General features: G+C 38.9%; 5 protein-coding genes and 1 pseudogene across 5 annotated transcripts; 2 read left to right on the top strand and 4 right to left on the bottom strand.

The window, feature by feature from the left end:
- Window positions 1–2,059: 2,059 nt before the first annotated feature.
- On the bottom strand, window positions 2,060–2,407 carry LOC108650289 (large ribosomal subunit protein eL36 pseudogene; annotated as a pseudogene).
- A 6,406-nt stretch (window positions 2,408–8,813) lies between these two features.
- LOC108650597 (ketohexokinase) lies at window positions 8,814–9,931 on the bottom strand. Its single transcript, XM_018099785.3, has one exon. It carries the CDS (start codon window positions 9,807–9,809, stop codon window positions 8,841–8,843), a length of 969 nt encoding a protein of 322 aa, XP_017955274.1. The 5' UTR covers window positions 9,810–9,931; the 3' UTR covers window positions 8,814–8,840.
- Window positions 9,932–10,716: 785 nt separating this feature from the next.
- Window positions 10,717–11,627, bottom strand: LOC108650529 (peptidyl-prolyl cis-trans isomerase). Its single transcript, XM_018099704.3, has 2 exons — window positions 11,514–11,627; window positions 10,717–11,380 (listed from the first exon to the last, which is right to left on the bottom strand). The coding sequence occupies exon 2, from the start codon at window positions 11,340–11,342 to the stop codon at window positions 10,845–10,847; it is 498 nt and encodes a 165-aa protein (XP_017955193.1). The 5' UTR covers window positions 11,343–11,380; window positions 11,514–11,627; the 3' UTR covers window positions 10,717–10,844.
- Window positions 11,628–12,243: 616 nt separating this feature from the next.
- Window positions 12,244–13,620, top strand: LOC108650288 (ketohexokinase). The gene has a single exon (XM_030382858.2). The coding sequence runs from the start codon at window positions 12,378–12,380 to the stop codon at window positions 13,533–13,535; it is 1,158 nt and encodes a 385-aa protein (XP_030238718.1). The 5' UTR covers window positions 12,244–12,377; the 3' UTR covers window positions 13,536–13,620.
- A 1,160-nt stretch (window positions 13,621–14,780) lies between these two features.
- Window positions 14,781–16,344, top strand: LOC115562088 (ketohexokinase). The gene has a single exon (XM_030382840.2). It carries the CDS (start codon window positions 14,946–14,948, stop codon window positions 16,218–16,220), a length of 1,275 nt encoding a protein of 424 aa, XP_030238700.1. The 5' UTR covers window positions 14,781–14,945; the 3' UTR covers window positions 16,221–16,344.
- Window positions 16,240–16,840, bottom strand: LOC108657651 (peptidyl-prolyl cis-trans isomerase). Its single transcript, XM_018110306.3, has one exon. It carries the CDS (start codon window positions 16,786–16,788, stop codon window positions 16,288–16,290), a length of 501 nt encoding a protein of 166 aa, XP_017965795.1. The 5' UTR covers window positions 16,789–16,840; the 3' UTR covers window positions 16,240–16,287.
- Between the last annotated feature and the right edge of the window lie 244 nt (window positions 16,841–17,084).

Genomic DNA, 17,084 nt, shown 5'->3' with positions numbered 1-17,084 from the left:
GTTTTCCTTTGGCTTTTCCCTCTTTTTGATGATGTAATGAGCGTAATAATCAGAAAAACATGCGAAACGTTTCTGATTTAGCTGCCGCCGCTACTCCTGCTGCTGCTGCTCCGGCTTCAGCTCCTGCTGCTAGTCCTGCTTCTGTTGATGTTGCTGTTGTTGTTGTTGTTGTCAAGAGCAGATTGGATTGCAGTTGATTGAAATGTCCAAAAAGCTGACTTCATAAATTACCAACTGACAAGCTGTACAGGAATTTACAAGGATTTTTTCTTAGCTTCAATGGAAATTTTAAAGACGTCGTCATATTGAAGAGCCTGCAGGCGAGAGTCTATATTATTTATTTATTTATTTTATATATGTAAATGAAAACTCATCTGAAATTGCAAAGCGGCTTATAGCCAGAGCAACGGAGCAGCCTTGAGCTGAAAATCTTTAAATGCATAGCATAAATACTTGATGGAGAAGAATGTCATGGAGCATACCTTAAGCAGATTACACTTAAATATTTATATCTGTGTGTGTGTGTGTGTGTGTGTGTGTGTGTATACATAGGTAATTAAGAAATACCTGCAGCTGTTTACCTATATAAAAAGGATTCGCTTTTTGCATCAAAGTCAGATTTCTTTTGTTTCTTATAAATTATATAATATATTGCAGAGTTTGCAAAGGCAACGGGCATTGTCGACTGCAGAATACCCATTCCTACGGCCCAGGCACTGTCAGACCCATTCAACAATTATACCCTTGGTAGGCGAATCGAGTAAATTCGAAACACGAGAATTTGTTCCGAATTCCAAGTTAACAATAATATGGAAAATGGCACAGACGACAGACAATACCCAAAACTAATATACTCATTTGACTTTCGTGAGCCGGTAGAGTGATTATGGGAACTCTTCTCAGGTAACCATCCGACTAGAAATAGCTTAGCTTACATCTGTATATTACATTCATACGTCGAAATACATATACACATACATATGTACATGTGTACACATATATGTAAATATGGTTGGCAGCTAATAATATATACAATTTTATGCAAATCTAAAAATATGCTACTCGCAAACAACAATATGAGATTCTAGCTCATGGCACACGACGACCGCATAATATGCTACGCATCGTAAATATAAAAATCTTCTACTTAAAACAAATAAGAATTCTGGGTTCTTAGGCTCTACTATGCGAAATGACAAAGCAGAGCCAAGGACAAGGGCAAGTACCCAAAACAAAATAAACTTTTAGTTTCCATATGCAACACAGACAGCTCCAAGTAAAATATCAAGTTTATAATTTTCTATGATCTTCAACTTTAATAGTCTCAAAAATACTTCATTTTAAAAATGAAAATATTGAGATATATTATCGAAAATATATCCAAAACGTTGATATAGGTTAACGATGGACAGACCTTTATCAATTTAGCTATTCATCTTAATCAAGAGTATGTCTTCCATGTCTTCTGCTGAATATTACATGGAATTGCATTATCAATCCACGCGGAATACATAATATACCATTATCTCTCAACACTCAAACGATGTTAATATTGATTGGAAAATACCATCGATAATATCGCAGCTCTATTACTTATGTACATATTGATGTTTGATATCATATCCGATTTATTCCCGTCAGATTTAAGGGCCGATTGCAGGAGTTATTCGATTCATTTCCTGCATTTTTTTGTTTTTGTATAAACAATTTCCTAATTAAAAATTACAAAATTCTCTAATGCGAATTACAATATTCATGTAAAACGAGCAAAAAGGTAAACAAATGTACAAACCCATATTTGTATATACAAAAAAAACTGCAAAAATCTATTAAAATCACGATTCAGAATTCCAAAGAAAATTCACGGACAACGCCAAATACAATTGTCAATTTAGCAACACGTTGGCTTTAGTAACTTTGGATTTATTTAAAAGATTTCCACAGCAATCCTACGCACAGTAAAGTGAAAAGCAAAAGGGCCACAATTATATAAAATATGTATAAATATGTAGAAAAAGTTCAATTTATTTGACCTTTTTCTGTAAATATACATAAAACATCAAGTTGGTTGGTTGGTCGGAAGCGTTTTCCTCCTTCGCTTGTCATGGGACTGCGCCTTCCGCTGCTGCGTGAGAATGTCGGGGAGTTCGACACGCTTCTGCTTCTTCTTCGGATGTGGGTGCCCAGAAGGCGCTTCAGGAACTTGAGAACGCGCTTGTCCTTCGAGAGTCGCAAATCGAGACCTTTAGCAATTCCATGGCTCGCTGCTCATAGGACGCTTGGCCCACCATCTCGCGCGTGGGCTTTGTGCTGCTAGTTTAAAGATTCCTCTCCCTCTTGTCCTTCCGCTCACATTTTTCAACAAGGTGGTATTGTAAACCCGATTAAGTCAAACGTGCATCTCATAGCGCACTTACTTTAATTGCTGTATTTTGATTAAAGTTCCCACTGTCCCTAATCTTTATCTTGCTTTCTAATAACTCTTCCTCTTTTTCTCTGCATTTCTATAAATGAAAATATAAATATAATAAATCTAGTTGCCTAGTTGATCTGTTCAGAGAAAACTGAAGGCTCTCTGCTCTCAGATAATTATTTCCTTCATTATCTGTCTTTGTCCTTATCCTTTTCTCTCTCAATCTCTCACTTACGTGCTTTCTACAGCTTTCTATGTTCTCTTTTACTATATTCTTTGCGTTATTTCGACTTCGCCCTTCTACTTATACATACATATATATCTCTACATATACATACATATATATCTCTCTCTATATATATCTCCTTCATACGTCCTCTATTACTTCACGCTTTGCATATCTCTCTCGCTCTTCATATCCCACGCTTTACATTAAAAAGCTATTAAATTCTCTGCTATAACTGCTCTACGAATCCTTCCTAACTTTCCTTAGGTTCAAGAGCTTCGACAGTTTCAGCTAGCAGCATAAATATTTATTTATTTCTTCTCGTTTTTTCAGTCTGCAATCTGCAGCCAAGGTCTAAGTCGATGTTTTATCGAGTGCTAGAAAATTGGCAAAGTTAAATTTTATATATATCATATATACATATAGGTACAAGCAGATATACATAGGCAACAAACTTCAGGCCATCATAAAAAAATTGTTTATAATGTGCAACAGTTTATGGCCTAAACGTAACTAACGATTCGTTCTGGCCACTTGTGGACCCGGGTGGGCTGCTGAGTACCGATAAATAAGAGTAATGTGTGGAAACTGCAAAGAAGGAATAACGAAAGAAAGAATGGGAATGGAGAGAGGTAAGAGGGGAAGAAAGAGAGAGAGAGCTGGAGTAGCCTCTTATAATGACCCTGGACGAGCAGTTTATGGTTAAAGAGCAGACTTGCAGGATTTCGCATTGGAGGCTCGCAGCTACAGGAACAGGCGACACGATGTGTTGGCAACTGCCTGCTGCCTGCTGGCTTCCATCTACATATGTGCCTGCTCCTGGCCAGGACACACAGCGGGATATTCCACGCTGGTTATGCAAAGTAATGCAAAATGGCAACGGCAACTGCAATTGGTATACCCCATTATCCCGGCCAGGAGCCCCTTCCTATAATGCTGCCCTCCCCCAGCCGACCCGACCCGCCTTCACCTAGCCATGCCCATGTCCTTTGACGTTGTTGTCTTTCCAGCTGTGCTGCTTGCTATTATACACACACATGTGTGTGTGAGTGTGTGTGCCTGAGAGTGTGTGTTTGACTGGGAGTGTTCGTCCCTGCCATAGAGTTTTTTTCTTTTTATATTGGCTCGGCTTGATAACGCATATTTTTGGCTTATTTTGCAGCTTACTGCTGCGGCAGCAATTTTGTGGGCTACTGCTATGCGCGTGTGTGTCTGTTGATACCCTGTACGATTGCTTTAGCAACTCTTTATAGATGATTCTTTAAGCAACATACATATTTAGAAAAATACATATTTAAATTTGCTTCTATAAACTAAACATCGCACATTTCTTATTTTTTAAGCATTGTGGGCTAAGATCTTGGCTCACCTGTCAGTTTCAGATTCGTGAATACATAAAGCTTGCCCTACATGCATTTTTCTTTGTAGCGAAAAATAAAAAGTAATTATACAAAAATTGAACAGTATATAAATATCCGAAAAGTAAAAAATAAATTAAACAAAAACAAAAAATAGGAATATAATTATATTAATCTTATATATAGTTTAGTCTGTGATTTGTATGAAAATAGAAACAATTACCTTCAAAAATAAATTAATTTTATTTAAAATATAAATACACATATATTCATATATAAATTTATTATTTATTCATATATTACTTATTTATTAAATATTCACTTTCCATAATTATTTAATTGTTTTTATCACTTCATCATTTGAAATATAAATATATAAAATATAAATCATATTTTAAAAGTTTTATACATTTTTTAAGAAATTCCTTTGTTGGTAAATAGAAAATGTATTTAAAAATTATAAAGTCTCTATTTTCCTCTGTCCCACTTTGCAATCTCTGTCTCTCTCCATGACTCTCTAATATCTTTCTTTCCATCTGTCTCTAACGGATCTCCCTTTCACTGTTTTTCTCTTTGTCTATATATCTATTTTGTTAACCAGCAATAAGAGTAAAGGGTTTTTTAAAAATCTAACTTATATTTCTTTTTCGGTAGGCCATTATTACTGAATGACCAATATATGTTGAAACCAATCGAAAGAAAAGATTTCTTAATGTGAAAAAAATCATAGCATACAGACTTAAAATTTAGCTGAAAAGTAGAATTGGCTTTAGTTATTGATTAGAGACTCTTAGATGATATGAAATTAGATTTGGGTTCCACATATAAAAGTCGTCTGGAGAAGTATATTGTCTACGCTATTTCGACGATCGTTTATAGCAGTTCACATTCAGCTTTTCACTTTAAGATTTTCTACAAATGTTTATCATGTATTCAGTGCTCTATTTTTTAACAGAGTGTCTATTAGTCAGTGTGCCTGCTTTAACACTGTGTGTGCTCGTTTTTATATTTTTTTTTTCGGCAGCTGCGGTTTGCCCTGCCCTGCCCTGTTCAGCTCTGGTCGACTGACGGTGCCAGCCGCCTGCCGATAATCACGCCGTTGCCCATCAACCGGAAACGGGCGCGCCGCCATCTTGTTTCTGCGCCAGTGTATGAGTGTAACTGATTGTGACTGTGTGTGTTCCCGCGCCAGCCTCTATGTACGGTGTGGTATGGTATGGTATGGAAAATATGCGTGCGACTGCCATAAAGTGGCAGCTCTGTCGAAATTGCAGTCGCTGCGGTCCAAGTGCTCGCCCGGCTTGCCAATCTGCGACCCGGCTGCATGCCAAAGTGCACGACGTATATTGGATTTGCCAATCATAAACTGAAGCCAACTGCATAATCTATGCACTTCACATGCAGAAACGGCTACACACAGTCAGCCACCCGCACACACACAAACACACATACCAACATACATTTGAAACGCCAATGGAATATATTAAAGTTCGTTTGGCTTAAATGCAAAGTGGCGTTGCATGAAATTGAAAATGGGAACAATTTCTAGCCTGGAATATGCAGGACGACAGAAATTAGCTTGGCTAGTAAAGCATGTCCGGGACAACAGCTGTAACAGCACATAGAAGAAGAAGAATTTTGCAAATATCTACAAATTTTGTATTTCAAATGGAAATGCGAATACCCAAGAGACAATGCAATTGAATAGATTCCATGAAAATTGCAATATATTTTTATTTCTTATTTATTCACTCTAAAGGTTCATAAATAACAAATGGACAAAATGCATTCACCTTTTATTGCACTTGCCTCAATGGACTTGGGTTTCCTATGAAAATGTGTTTCTGAGATTTTTGACTTCTTCTTAATGATTTGGACATTTTAGTATATTAAATGAGATAAATAAAAGATTATGTCGTAGGCTAACAAAATGTAGTTTTTCTAATTAAGCTAATCAATATAAGATAATTTATTTATTTGGATATATAACTTGACTTTATATCATTTTAGATCAAATTAATCACGGCTTCCTCTCTTTCTCGCTCACTCTCTCACTCTTTCCTTCACACTCTCACATTTCCTCTCGTTTCCTTGCTTTTTCAAACTCTCTCTCAACATATCTCTACTTTTTAGATCGAACTTGTAACCTCTCAATTTATTTCTCTATCTCTATCTCTCTTTCTCTCGCGTCCTCAATCATTCTCTCTCTCTATCTTCATTACTCTCTGTTTATTATTCTCACATTCTCTTGCTCTTGATTTCTTTGTACCAAGAAGAATAAGATATGAAAAGATTCCGATTATCTTCTATTGTTTCTCTAATGATCATCCCTCCTCAAAATATATTTGCATATCGACCCCTCTCTTTCTCACTCCCACCTTCTCTCCAGCTTTCTTAACTATATGTTCCGTATTATATAGTTTCCATCCTCTCTCTCTCTCTCTCTCTCTCTCTCTCTCTCTCTCTCTCTCTCTCTCTCTCTCTCTCTCTCTCTATCTCTCCCCTGTCACTCTTTCTCTCTCGAATATGAAACATATTTGGCGTATTTCGCAGAGCATTTCCTGTATCTCTTCTCATCTCTTTCCATCTCTCAGTCTGGCTGCCGTTCCAAAAATGAAAACTATTTGAAATATATGCATTTATACTCGAAAACTGTTGACATTTATGGCCAGCCATATAGCCGCAACTTTATGCTTGAGCACATAATCATAAGTTCGTACTTATCCTTTCCTGAATGCCATATCCCGAATTCAAATTCAAATGTGAATCGTCTTAGCCAAAGTTTTTTTCTTGCTATTTTTTTCTCTTTTTTTGCTTTTGTTGTACTTTTTTTTTTTTGGTTGGCGCATTGCATGTGGTGCGTGGTTGTGTGGCTGTGGCTTAAAACAACCGCCAATAATAACAATAACTATTTTTTAGATCTGCTTAACAGCCAATGTAGTTAAAAACCAAATGTTTTTCTCAATTGCCAAAGTTCCTTGTTGCTTTTGTTGCGCTGTGTGTGTGTGTGTGTGTGTGTGTGTGTGTGTGTGTGTGTGTGTGTGTGTATGTGCCAGCTGTGTGTGTGTGTGTGTGTGTGTGTTGGTGTTTTTGTTGCAAATGGGCTGCAGAGACAGCAGCGACGACGCTTGCCAAAAACAATTCCCACTGAATTTTTACAGTCGAAATAATTTTTAATTTACATAAATGGCGGCCTGCTCTACATATATATATATGTATATATATACATGTATGTGTATGTGTGTGTGTGTTGGTGTGTGCTCGTGCAAGCCAGCCGGAAGCCGCTTTGAAGCGTTGCTGACTGTCTGCGTCTTGGCCTGGAGTGGCGCCTCCCTTTCCACATTTCCTCGGCTTTGTCGCATTTGCGACGCATAATTTTTGGGTTTTGCATTGTTCGACGTTGCAATAGTCAGCGAAAAAGTACAGATAGAGCTATCACGACTAGCAGATACCCATTAGCGAGGACAGCGATACTGATATATGTATGTACATATGCTTAAGTATGTAGATCTCTTAGATCTCTTGGAGTTTTTATCATGGCTTTGATATTTTATATATATCACGAATAACTGATACTCATTAGTGAGCATATTCAAATATAAATACAAACTGTAAGCCTATTAGTTACTAGAATATGTCTAAGACAAATGATCATGCTTGTCAGCTTTGACCGAATCGTCTTTTTATTGTATTTCTCGTTTCTTTTTAACATCATGACTATAAAATACCCAAAAAATACCAATAAAATAGTAATATAAACAAGTCAAGGCATGCTTAATATATGCAATCTTGATTTTCTTCTCATTTTTCTGATCTCTCATTCACTATTATATCTATTACGAATATTATATACTCATCATATTATATACTGATCAAATATGCTTCTTATACACAACAAAGTTGTCTGATCATCTCTCTCTTTCACTCTACCTCCCATTTTCACACTTTTTTGCAGGGTATCTCCCCCCCAAAAATAATGAACAGAAGAAATATTAACAATAAAAAAGCGTCTACAAAAGACAGGCAGTTCCATGACCGGAAGTATTTCCCGTTTTGGTTGTCTTTGTCGCATGTCAAATGCCTGGACATTTATCGATTTCTCTTGGCCGGCCGAAATTATCGTCATCATCGCTCATACGCCGCGTTGTGCCGTGTCCTTTGCCATGGAAATTGTATGAAAATTGTCACTTAAATTCCTGACGAAATTGTTGCTGTCGCTTCCTTCTGCTTTCGCAATTTCACTTCTCCTTATTCTCGTCCATGGCCCTGGCACTGTTGTTGGGCCCATGATAAATGACCAGCAAACATTCTCGTTTTGTGTCTGTCGCTTGATGCCATGCATAACATTTACACTAACTGCCTGCCAGCCAGCCTGCTTGACTGCCTGCTTGACTGGCTGACTGCCTGCTTGTCTCTCTCAACTCGCATCGCTTAATCCACAAAATATACATAAATACGTACAATTTTTCTACAAGCTTGTAACTTTGTGCATTTATTTTGCGTCTGAACAACTTCTGCCCGACTCTGGAATTAATCATGCCACAATTATGCCGAGCACATAGTCCCTTGCACAAGTTGTGAGCAATTTACGAGCTATTGCAGCTTCTGCTTCAGCCATCAGCCTTCAGTTTCAGCTTCAGCTTCAGTTTCTTCTTCAGCTTTCAGCTGCATTTTAAAGTTCACTTTAAGATCTTCTAAAAATGACAGAGTCAAAATAATTACATAAATAATAATATATTTAAGATCTAAATATCAATTTTATTAAAACTTAACCAATCAATGTATTTGTATAAAATATACGAGTATGTACATAGAGATATACATATATGTATATTTTGAATATTCATAGGTCTGGTACTTCTAGTATATTCGGAATATGATCAAAGCCGTATTTTGTACATTTGTAGTTAGCAATGAGGCTGGCGAAATCAGCTGCGACGCGGGGACTACGACCTCTCACATACAGTCCATAGATGAAGCCAGAAACGACGACCTCCATTGCGCCCAGATTGTCGACGAATCGTGTCGGCTTGTAAGAGGTCGTACGAATGTAGTTGCCATCGAGATCCATCAGTCCGATCTTTTGTATACTCCATATGAATACCACAAAGGGACGTTTCATGTTGATCCCGAATCGCAAGCGCAACATCTGATCGATGTCGACGCAACCTTCTCTCGCCGACTTCCAGCCCGTTTCCTCGGCCAGCGCCTTATAGAAGAACACGTAGTCGCAGTAGTCAACCAGGGGCCAGTTTGCAGTCAAGTCCATGTCGAAGTCCATCGAGATGATGATCTTATCGCTTTGGGTTTGATTGTAGGCATCGACGGCTCTCATCATTTGAATGGTAATCTCTGGACGGCAGCCGCGGAAGTGTATCCAACCGTATGTGCTCAGATCAAGCTTCTCGAAATCCTCCATAGTGGGATACGGAAAGGATTTATTGCAGGCGACAACATGGGTGGTGCGCGTCCGCTGATTGACAACCACTGACGAGAAAGGCGGATCCTCCATGCACTGCGGACAATGATGCGACTTGATGCCACGCGCCGTCATGTCGCGCTTTATACTCGCACACATGGGCGACGAGCACAGCACTCCAAAGAACTCCACATCAACACCAAGGTTTCGAAGGATTGTACAAATGTTGCTTGCATTCCCGCCCCGCTGACAATAGCCCACGCCGCTCTTTTCCGTCTTGCTGAGTTTGGGAAATCGCTTGACAATCGATATGCAATCCATGGTCGCATTACCCACACACATCACTCTCTTCTTGGCCGCGGCCAAGCTAAGAACTCTATTCATTTCGTCCATTCTACAATGCCAAACTGGAAACTAAATTCTGTGAATTGATTTTTTTAGACTCATAATTTTGAAAAAAATAAATGTATATATAAATAAAATGAAGTGACTTTTAAATGCTATTCTACAACATTTTCTAAGTGGCTTAAATTAAAATGTTCAATATTGCCATATTCGACGGTATGTGGTGTATATAATAAATATATATATAATATGAAAATGAAGCATCAACTAAATACAAAATTCGAAAAATCTTAAAACAAAGATGCATGATTCAATACCTTAGGTTCGATATGCGAATATAATAAAATGGCCAGAGATATCGATGATTTGAAAAAAACTAAATGTAAATTTCTAGATTATATTGAGATATACAGGCAAATTATAATGTCTCTTTGGCTCGGAGATCGACAAATTAACTTGGAAATTATAAATAAAACTACTAACCCGAGCCCTTACGAAGCGTATGCTCTTTTTTTTCTGCGTAGAAAAAGTTTGCTCTACTTGTCTGAGTTGAATGGGTAGTTGAATGGGAAGCTAGAATGCTTACGGCAGCATAGTGTTTCGATTGATCACTTGAAGCTCAACTACAACGATCCGGCTCTGCATTTGAGCACGATTTAGTGCCTGAGAGAATGTCCACCTATATAAAGGCATCAGCTGCAGCATTTATTCAGTCGCCCAGACCTGGTTGGAGGTCAATCATGGAGAGCAGTAAATATTTACAAGGAACACTAGGAAATACTTGAAAGAAATTCTTGGAGGGAATGCTTGAAGAAAGTCAAAGCGATTCTGACAAAAATCGAAATTCTATAAAGTGCCCCCAAATCTGTATATAAATATTATTTAAATTATACAAAAAAGCGATAGTCATCGATAGAAACATAATATCAAGTGGTAATGAAAATTACGCTTATAATTTTCTTGTAACACCCATGAGTAATATTGTTTATTTATAGCCTTAAAAATCAATGAAATCGAACTACAGCTGCCTCTAATAATCTACGTACTGGAAAAAATAACATTGAACCACTTGAGTTTTTGACTTTACAAGCTGCCACAGTCTTCAATTAACACTTTCTTGGTTGTGGCGCCAGAGTTCGAGCCCAGCGATTCAACCTTACGAATGACATCCATGCCCTCAACCACTTTGCCAAAGACAACGTGTTTGTTATCCAACCAGGTGGTTTTCTCAGTGCAAATAAAGAACTGCGAGCCATTTGTATTGGGGCCGGCATTGGCCATCGACAAGGTGCCGGGGCCCGAGTGCTTCAGCTGAAAGTTTTCATCCGGGAATTTGTGGCCATAGATGGAGCGTCCTCCAGTGCCATTCTGATTGGTAAAGTCTCCGCCTTGACACATGAAATTTGGTATAACCCGATGGAAAGGAGAGCCCTTGTAGCCGTAGCCCTTCTCTCCGGTGCACAAAGCGCGAAAGTTCTCGGCGGTCTTTGGAACGACGTCCGAGCGCAACTCCATTACGATACGACCCAGCTTCTCCCCGCCTGCATTAATGTCGAAGAAAACACGAGGCAACGACGACATTTTGGCCTGCTTGCAAAACGTGCGCAACAAAGCCAGCTCTAAGAAAAAAAAAATAAATAAATAAAAAAATAAAAAACTAAATAAATAAATGAAAAATTATAATAAAAATAATTATAACCAGAAAATATTCTCAAAAAAAAAAAAATATATATGTATATATTTCTCACCGACTTGAAAATTAAAACTAATAAATGTGAAATAATTTCAGATCCGTTCTGTTCTGTGACCAGAGCAGGAATGCTGAATCGAATATATAATCTAAAATATCAGCAGGCAAAAGTCGAAGCCTACTAGAGGTTACAGAATTGTAGTTTCATGCGAAATATGTTTGTGAAGTGAAACCAATAATCGAGGTCAAACAGATATTTTAAATCATGGAAACAAAATCTTATTTATATAAATTAAGAATTTTTAAACCGTTTGCATAATACATTATAATTAAGGAATATTTAATTTATTTTTAAAATTATACAATCATTCTTATTTATTTAATTAAATTTTATATTTTGAAGTACCCCAAAAATTAATAGGCATTTACACAAAAATATAATTTACCAACACTGTTTTTTATTTATTTATTTATTTTTTTTTTTGTATATTAATATACCCCACTGCTTATTCATATGACTATTTCCTTGTATTATAGTATTTATACAGTTACTTGAAGTAAATATTTACATAATGTGTATATATTTGTAAATTATATTATAATGGTGTATATTAGATTTTTTTATATGATGTAAAATTTTTTTTTATTGTATTAAATGTGATGTATATAAAGTTATATTAAAAATTATATGTTTCGAATATTTTTCTCTGATAAGTTTAGATAAATCTTTAATGAGCTAAATAAATTTAACTACTAGCATACATACAATAATTATTAAAATAAAATGATTTCATTTACTTATTGATGAACGCACTTATCCACAATCAATGATTGGGAACCCAATTTCGTTGGATATTTTGCCAAAATTCTTTCAAATATATTTTAAAGTTTGAGCTACTTTCCTAGTTATTGGAAATTTGTTGGGAATGAAATCGAATTGCGCTCTCAGCATAACCAAACCCATGCTATGCGTAGGATGCATAGGCGTTGACATCGTGGAGCAATGCAACTCAATGCCCGCGGGAAAGTCGGATCATTTATCCGTCGAGGCGCATTGGCTGCGAGGTGGCCATGCGAGCAATGTGAGCTACGTGCTCCGATTGCTGGGCGCCCAGGTAGAGTTCCTTGGCGTGCTCAGTCGGTCCAGCCTGCTGCGAGAGATTCTGGCGGAGATGGAGCACATCAACATCGACCTGAGCCACTGCCCGAGAACAGACAAAAGCCCGGCTTTCACCACGGTGGTGATAGATCGCCAGACTGGCTGTCGCTCCATTCTGCAATGCAGCAGAAAGTTTCCATACATCGGCATCGAGGAGTTCAAAAAGCTGGACCTCGATCGCTACGGCTGGGTGCACTTCGAGGCGCGCAACAAGCTAGACATCATTCCGATGATGCGGGCCATACATAACTACAACAGCGGACGCACAGAACGCATCAAAATATCACTCAAGGTGGATGGCTGCTACAACGAAAACAAGGATCTCTTCGACATGTGTCACTACTTGATATTCTCAAGGCAGCTGGCCCTGGATCTGGGCTGGCGCACAGTGAAGGAGACCTGCTTGGGATTGGATAAGACTCTGCCCTTGCCACACTCGATTCAGGTACGCAGGCCAAATATCCTTTGCTCCTGGGGACCGTACGGTGCTGGCTGCCTGGACACTAACGGCCAGTACTACGACCTGCCACTCCCTGCTGGCAGGAAGCCGATCGATACTTACGGAGTCGGCGAGTGCTTCACAGCTGGCGTCATCTATGCGCTGTACTTGAGGAAGATGCCTCTGCCTGCGGCTGTGGCCTATGGCAATCGTGTGGCGGTGTTTAAGACAACTCGAATGGGCTACAATCACATATCCAAGTTCCAGATCTATCCGGTGACCATAGATAATGACGATAAGATGTGGGAACATCATTCGGAGGACGATGACTCCAATCAACTAAGTTGCACAAATTACACGAATTTCCGATCTAAGTCGAGCGATGCTAATTTATTTAACAAAAATAATGAACACATTCAATGGCAGAACTTCCAATTAGTTGATTTTACGGCTGTCAATATTTCCGCTATTTCCGGTAAAGGTTAAGCTAACTAATCTTTAACCCAAGTAGCTGAGACATTAGCAGCTGTAAAATTGATTGATTCGATCATTGCAATCCATGGGAAGAACTACATATGTATATTAAAGGTTAAGTTATATAAGTTATGGTACTACGATATTCAGATAAAATACAAAAATACATAGATGAAACTTTGCCATTTATTCTCTAATTTGATTTAATATCTGAAAGCTAGCACTGTCATAAGACCAATTCTAGCTAATTTTTGACAAAGGAGTGGGGAAAAGATCTCTCTTTTTCCCCCTGCCAAGCCCGCTAGATATTTTAATATATATAATGTGTATATATTATCATATTATATAATTATGTACAGAGTCGAGTCGCAATATACATATCTTACTTGTTCTGGAATTACGAAATTCAGATAAATTACAAAAATGCATATACAAATAAAACTTTTCCGTAATATTTCTAGGCAAAGGGAAAAAAGGGTTTATACGATTCCGTTTGGAAGAACTAGCATTGGATTTAGTATATTTTTCTCTTACCACGCCTACAACACGCAAATATCTTTAATTTTTAATCAACAGAGATCAGACAAAGATGAGTAGTATCGCATTTGCTCTGAAGCATGGTCAAAGTAGGCTAAGAAATAATTTTGGGCTATCCCTAAGCAAAAAGTTTGTAGTAACGTCACTGTAAGACTATACGTATAAACCTGTTGAAGTTCTGCACACCCCCAAAAAGGCTTGAATTTCGGGTTCATCGATAACGAAGGTCAGCTGTAATATAATTATCGAATTTACAAATGTCTATCTCTGAAAGTATCGGATGATATATTTTAGAGATTAATCACGCCCCCTGTAGTCGCAAATATATCCACAATATACGAATTTTGTTGGTCTATATACAAACATTTAATTCCTTAACACGGTTTCTGAGGTACCAGAGCTAATATTTCCTTTAATCCTGCTGTAGTTATGGTATAAAAGGAAAAGAGTATATCCGAGCTTACATACATATATTCCAAAGACAAGTGTCTAGCTTCAATAGCATTGAAATGGACTGTCGGACAGTCGAACGGATGGATGGACGGACAGTAGAATGAAGATGGCCTCAAACAAATGGCAGCTCTGCACCGTATTGAAGTCATCTTTTAGTTGAACACAGTCGACTACAGAGATTACTGTCCCTTGTTTCAAATAGATCTGGTAGATCTGGATTAATGCTTAAATAAAAGCTGTGCACGGAAATCGGAGTAGGTTAACTTTTAGTGGAACACCCTCAACAAGGGCATTTTAAATTTTCTTATTTTGTATTTAAATAGGTGCTGAATAATTTAATACTTGACAGCCCATTCACGGCCCACATTTTGTACAAATTATTTCAAATTTTAATTTAAATTTAAGTTTTTAAATTTTTTACTTTTCTCAACTATGAACTGCGCTCTAAGCATAACCAAACCCATGCTATGTGTGGGCGGCATGGGCGTTGACATCGTGGAGCAATGCAACTCAATGCCCGCGGGAAAGTCGGATCATTTATCCGTCGAGGCGCATTGGCTGCGAGGAGGCCATGCGAGCAATGTGAGCTACGTGCTCCGCTTGCTGGGCGCCCAAGTAGAGTTCCTTGGCGTGCTGAGTCGGTCCAGCCTGCTGCGAGAAATTCTGGCGGAGATGGAGCACATCAACATCGACCTGAGCCACTGCCCGAGAACAGACAAAAGCCCGGCTTTCACCACGGTGGTGATAGATCGCCAGACTGGCTGTCGCTCCATTCTGCAATGCAGCAGAAAGTTTCCATACATCGGCATCGAGGAGTTCAAAAAGCTGGACCTCGATCGCTACGGCTGGGTGCACTTCGAGGCGCGCAACAAGCTGGACATCATTCCGATGATGCGGGCCATACATAACTACAACAGCGGACGCACAGAGCGCATCAAAATATCACTCAAGGTGGATGGCTGCTACAACGAGAACAAGGATCTCTTCGACATGTGTCACTACTTGATATTCTCGAGGCAGCTGGCCCTGGATCTGGGCTGGCGCACAGTGAAGGAGACCTGCTTGGGATTGGATAAGACTCTGCCCTTGCCACACTCCATTCAGGTACGCAGGCCAAATATCCTTTGCTCCTGGGGACCGTACGGTGCTGGCTGCCTGGACACTAACGGCCAGTACTACGACCTGCCACTCCCTGCTGGCAGGAAGCCGATCGATACTTACGGAGTCGGCGAGTGCTTCACAGCTGGCGTCATCTATGCGCTGTACTTGAGGAAGATGCCTCTGCCTGCGGCTGTGGCCTATGGCAATCGTGTGGCGGTGTTTAAGACAACTCGAATGGGCTACAATCACATAGCCAAGTTCCAGATCTATCCGGTGACCATAGATAATGACGATAAGAAGTCGGAACGTTATTCAGAGGATGAGTCGGAGCAATACATTTGCAGAAAGTACAGGAATCGCCAATTCGAGACGAGCGATGGCATACTATCTACGAAATTAATGAACAGATTCGAAGTGATTGAGCCTGAGGAGAATGTTTCGAACGCGAACAGTGAACTAGAAATCCAACCTGAGGATCTAACTGCGTCGATGATGGGCCAGCAAACTACACGGCGTTTGTCGAAACGTCGAACTTCACACGGGCGTAGAAAAAGTGTTGCATTAAGGGTGTCCCTAACTAAGAGGAGTGTTAGTCAATCAAAATAAACTATGAAAAAAACTATAATTGGGAAATAAAAATAATTCAGTCTGTATTTGAATATGGATCTAAAATTTAGCTTTCCAAGTCGCCACAGTCCTCAATAATAATTCTCTTGGATGTCTTGCCAGAGTTCGAGCCCATCGATTCTATCTTTCGTATTACTTCCATACCATCAATTACCTTGCCAAACACAACGTGCTTATTGTCCAGCCACGAGGTCTTGCCCATGCATATAAAGAACTGCGAGCCATTTGTATTGGGACCGGCATTGGCCATCGACAAGGTGCCGGCACCCGAGTGCTTCAGCTCAAAGTTTTCATCCGGGAACTTGTGGCCATAGATGGAGCGTCCTCCAGTGCCATTCTGATTGGTAAAGTCGCCGCCTTGACACATGAAATTTGGTATAACCCGATGGAACGGACAACCCTTGTAGCCGTAGCCCTTCTCTCCGGTGCACAAAGCTCGAAAGTTCTCGGCGGTCTTTGGAACTACGTCCGTACGCAGTTCCATTGAAATGCGACCCAGCTTCTCTCCATCCGCGGTAACGTCAAAGAAAACATGAGGAAAGGACATGCTTGGCAAGCTGAAAAAAAAAAACTTTTTAAAGCCTAAACTATAATGAAAGAAATATAAAACAAACGCCTACCAGCTTAAGAAAATCCATACTGAGCAAAATCAGATTTCAAATCCTTTAAGAGATAGATATGTGTGTACATTTATAGAAGAGATAAATGTGATTATATTCTGCAATTCAATACTAGAATATATCAGTTATATTGCTCCAAACGGTGTGTCTGACTAGGTCATACCCGAACCCTTATGCAGAAAAAAACGTATCTTCCGGTTATTAATTCCATACCTTTTTTCAA

The sequence above is a fragment of the Drosophila navojoa genome, chromosome 4 (genome assembly GCF_054131105.1).
Source record: "Drosophila navojoa isolate 15081-1374.11 chromosome 4, UAZ_NAV_1.0, whole genome shotgun sequence".
Lineage (NCBI taxonomy): Eukaryota > Metazoa > Arthropoda > Insecta > Diptera > Drosophilidae > Drosophila > Drosophila navojoa.
Note: the sequence above shows the minus strand (reverse complement) of the source record. Positions and strands in the feature narration are given on the sequence as shown.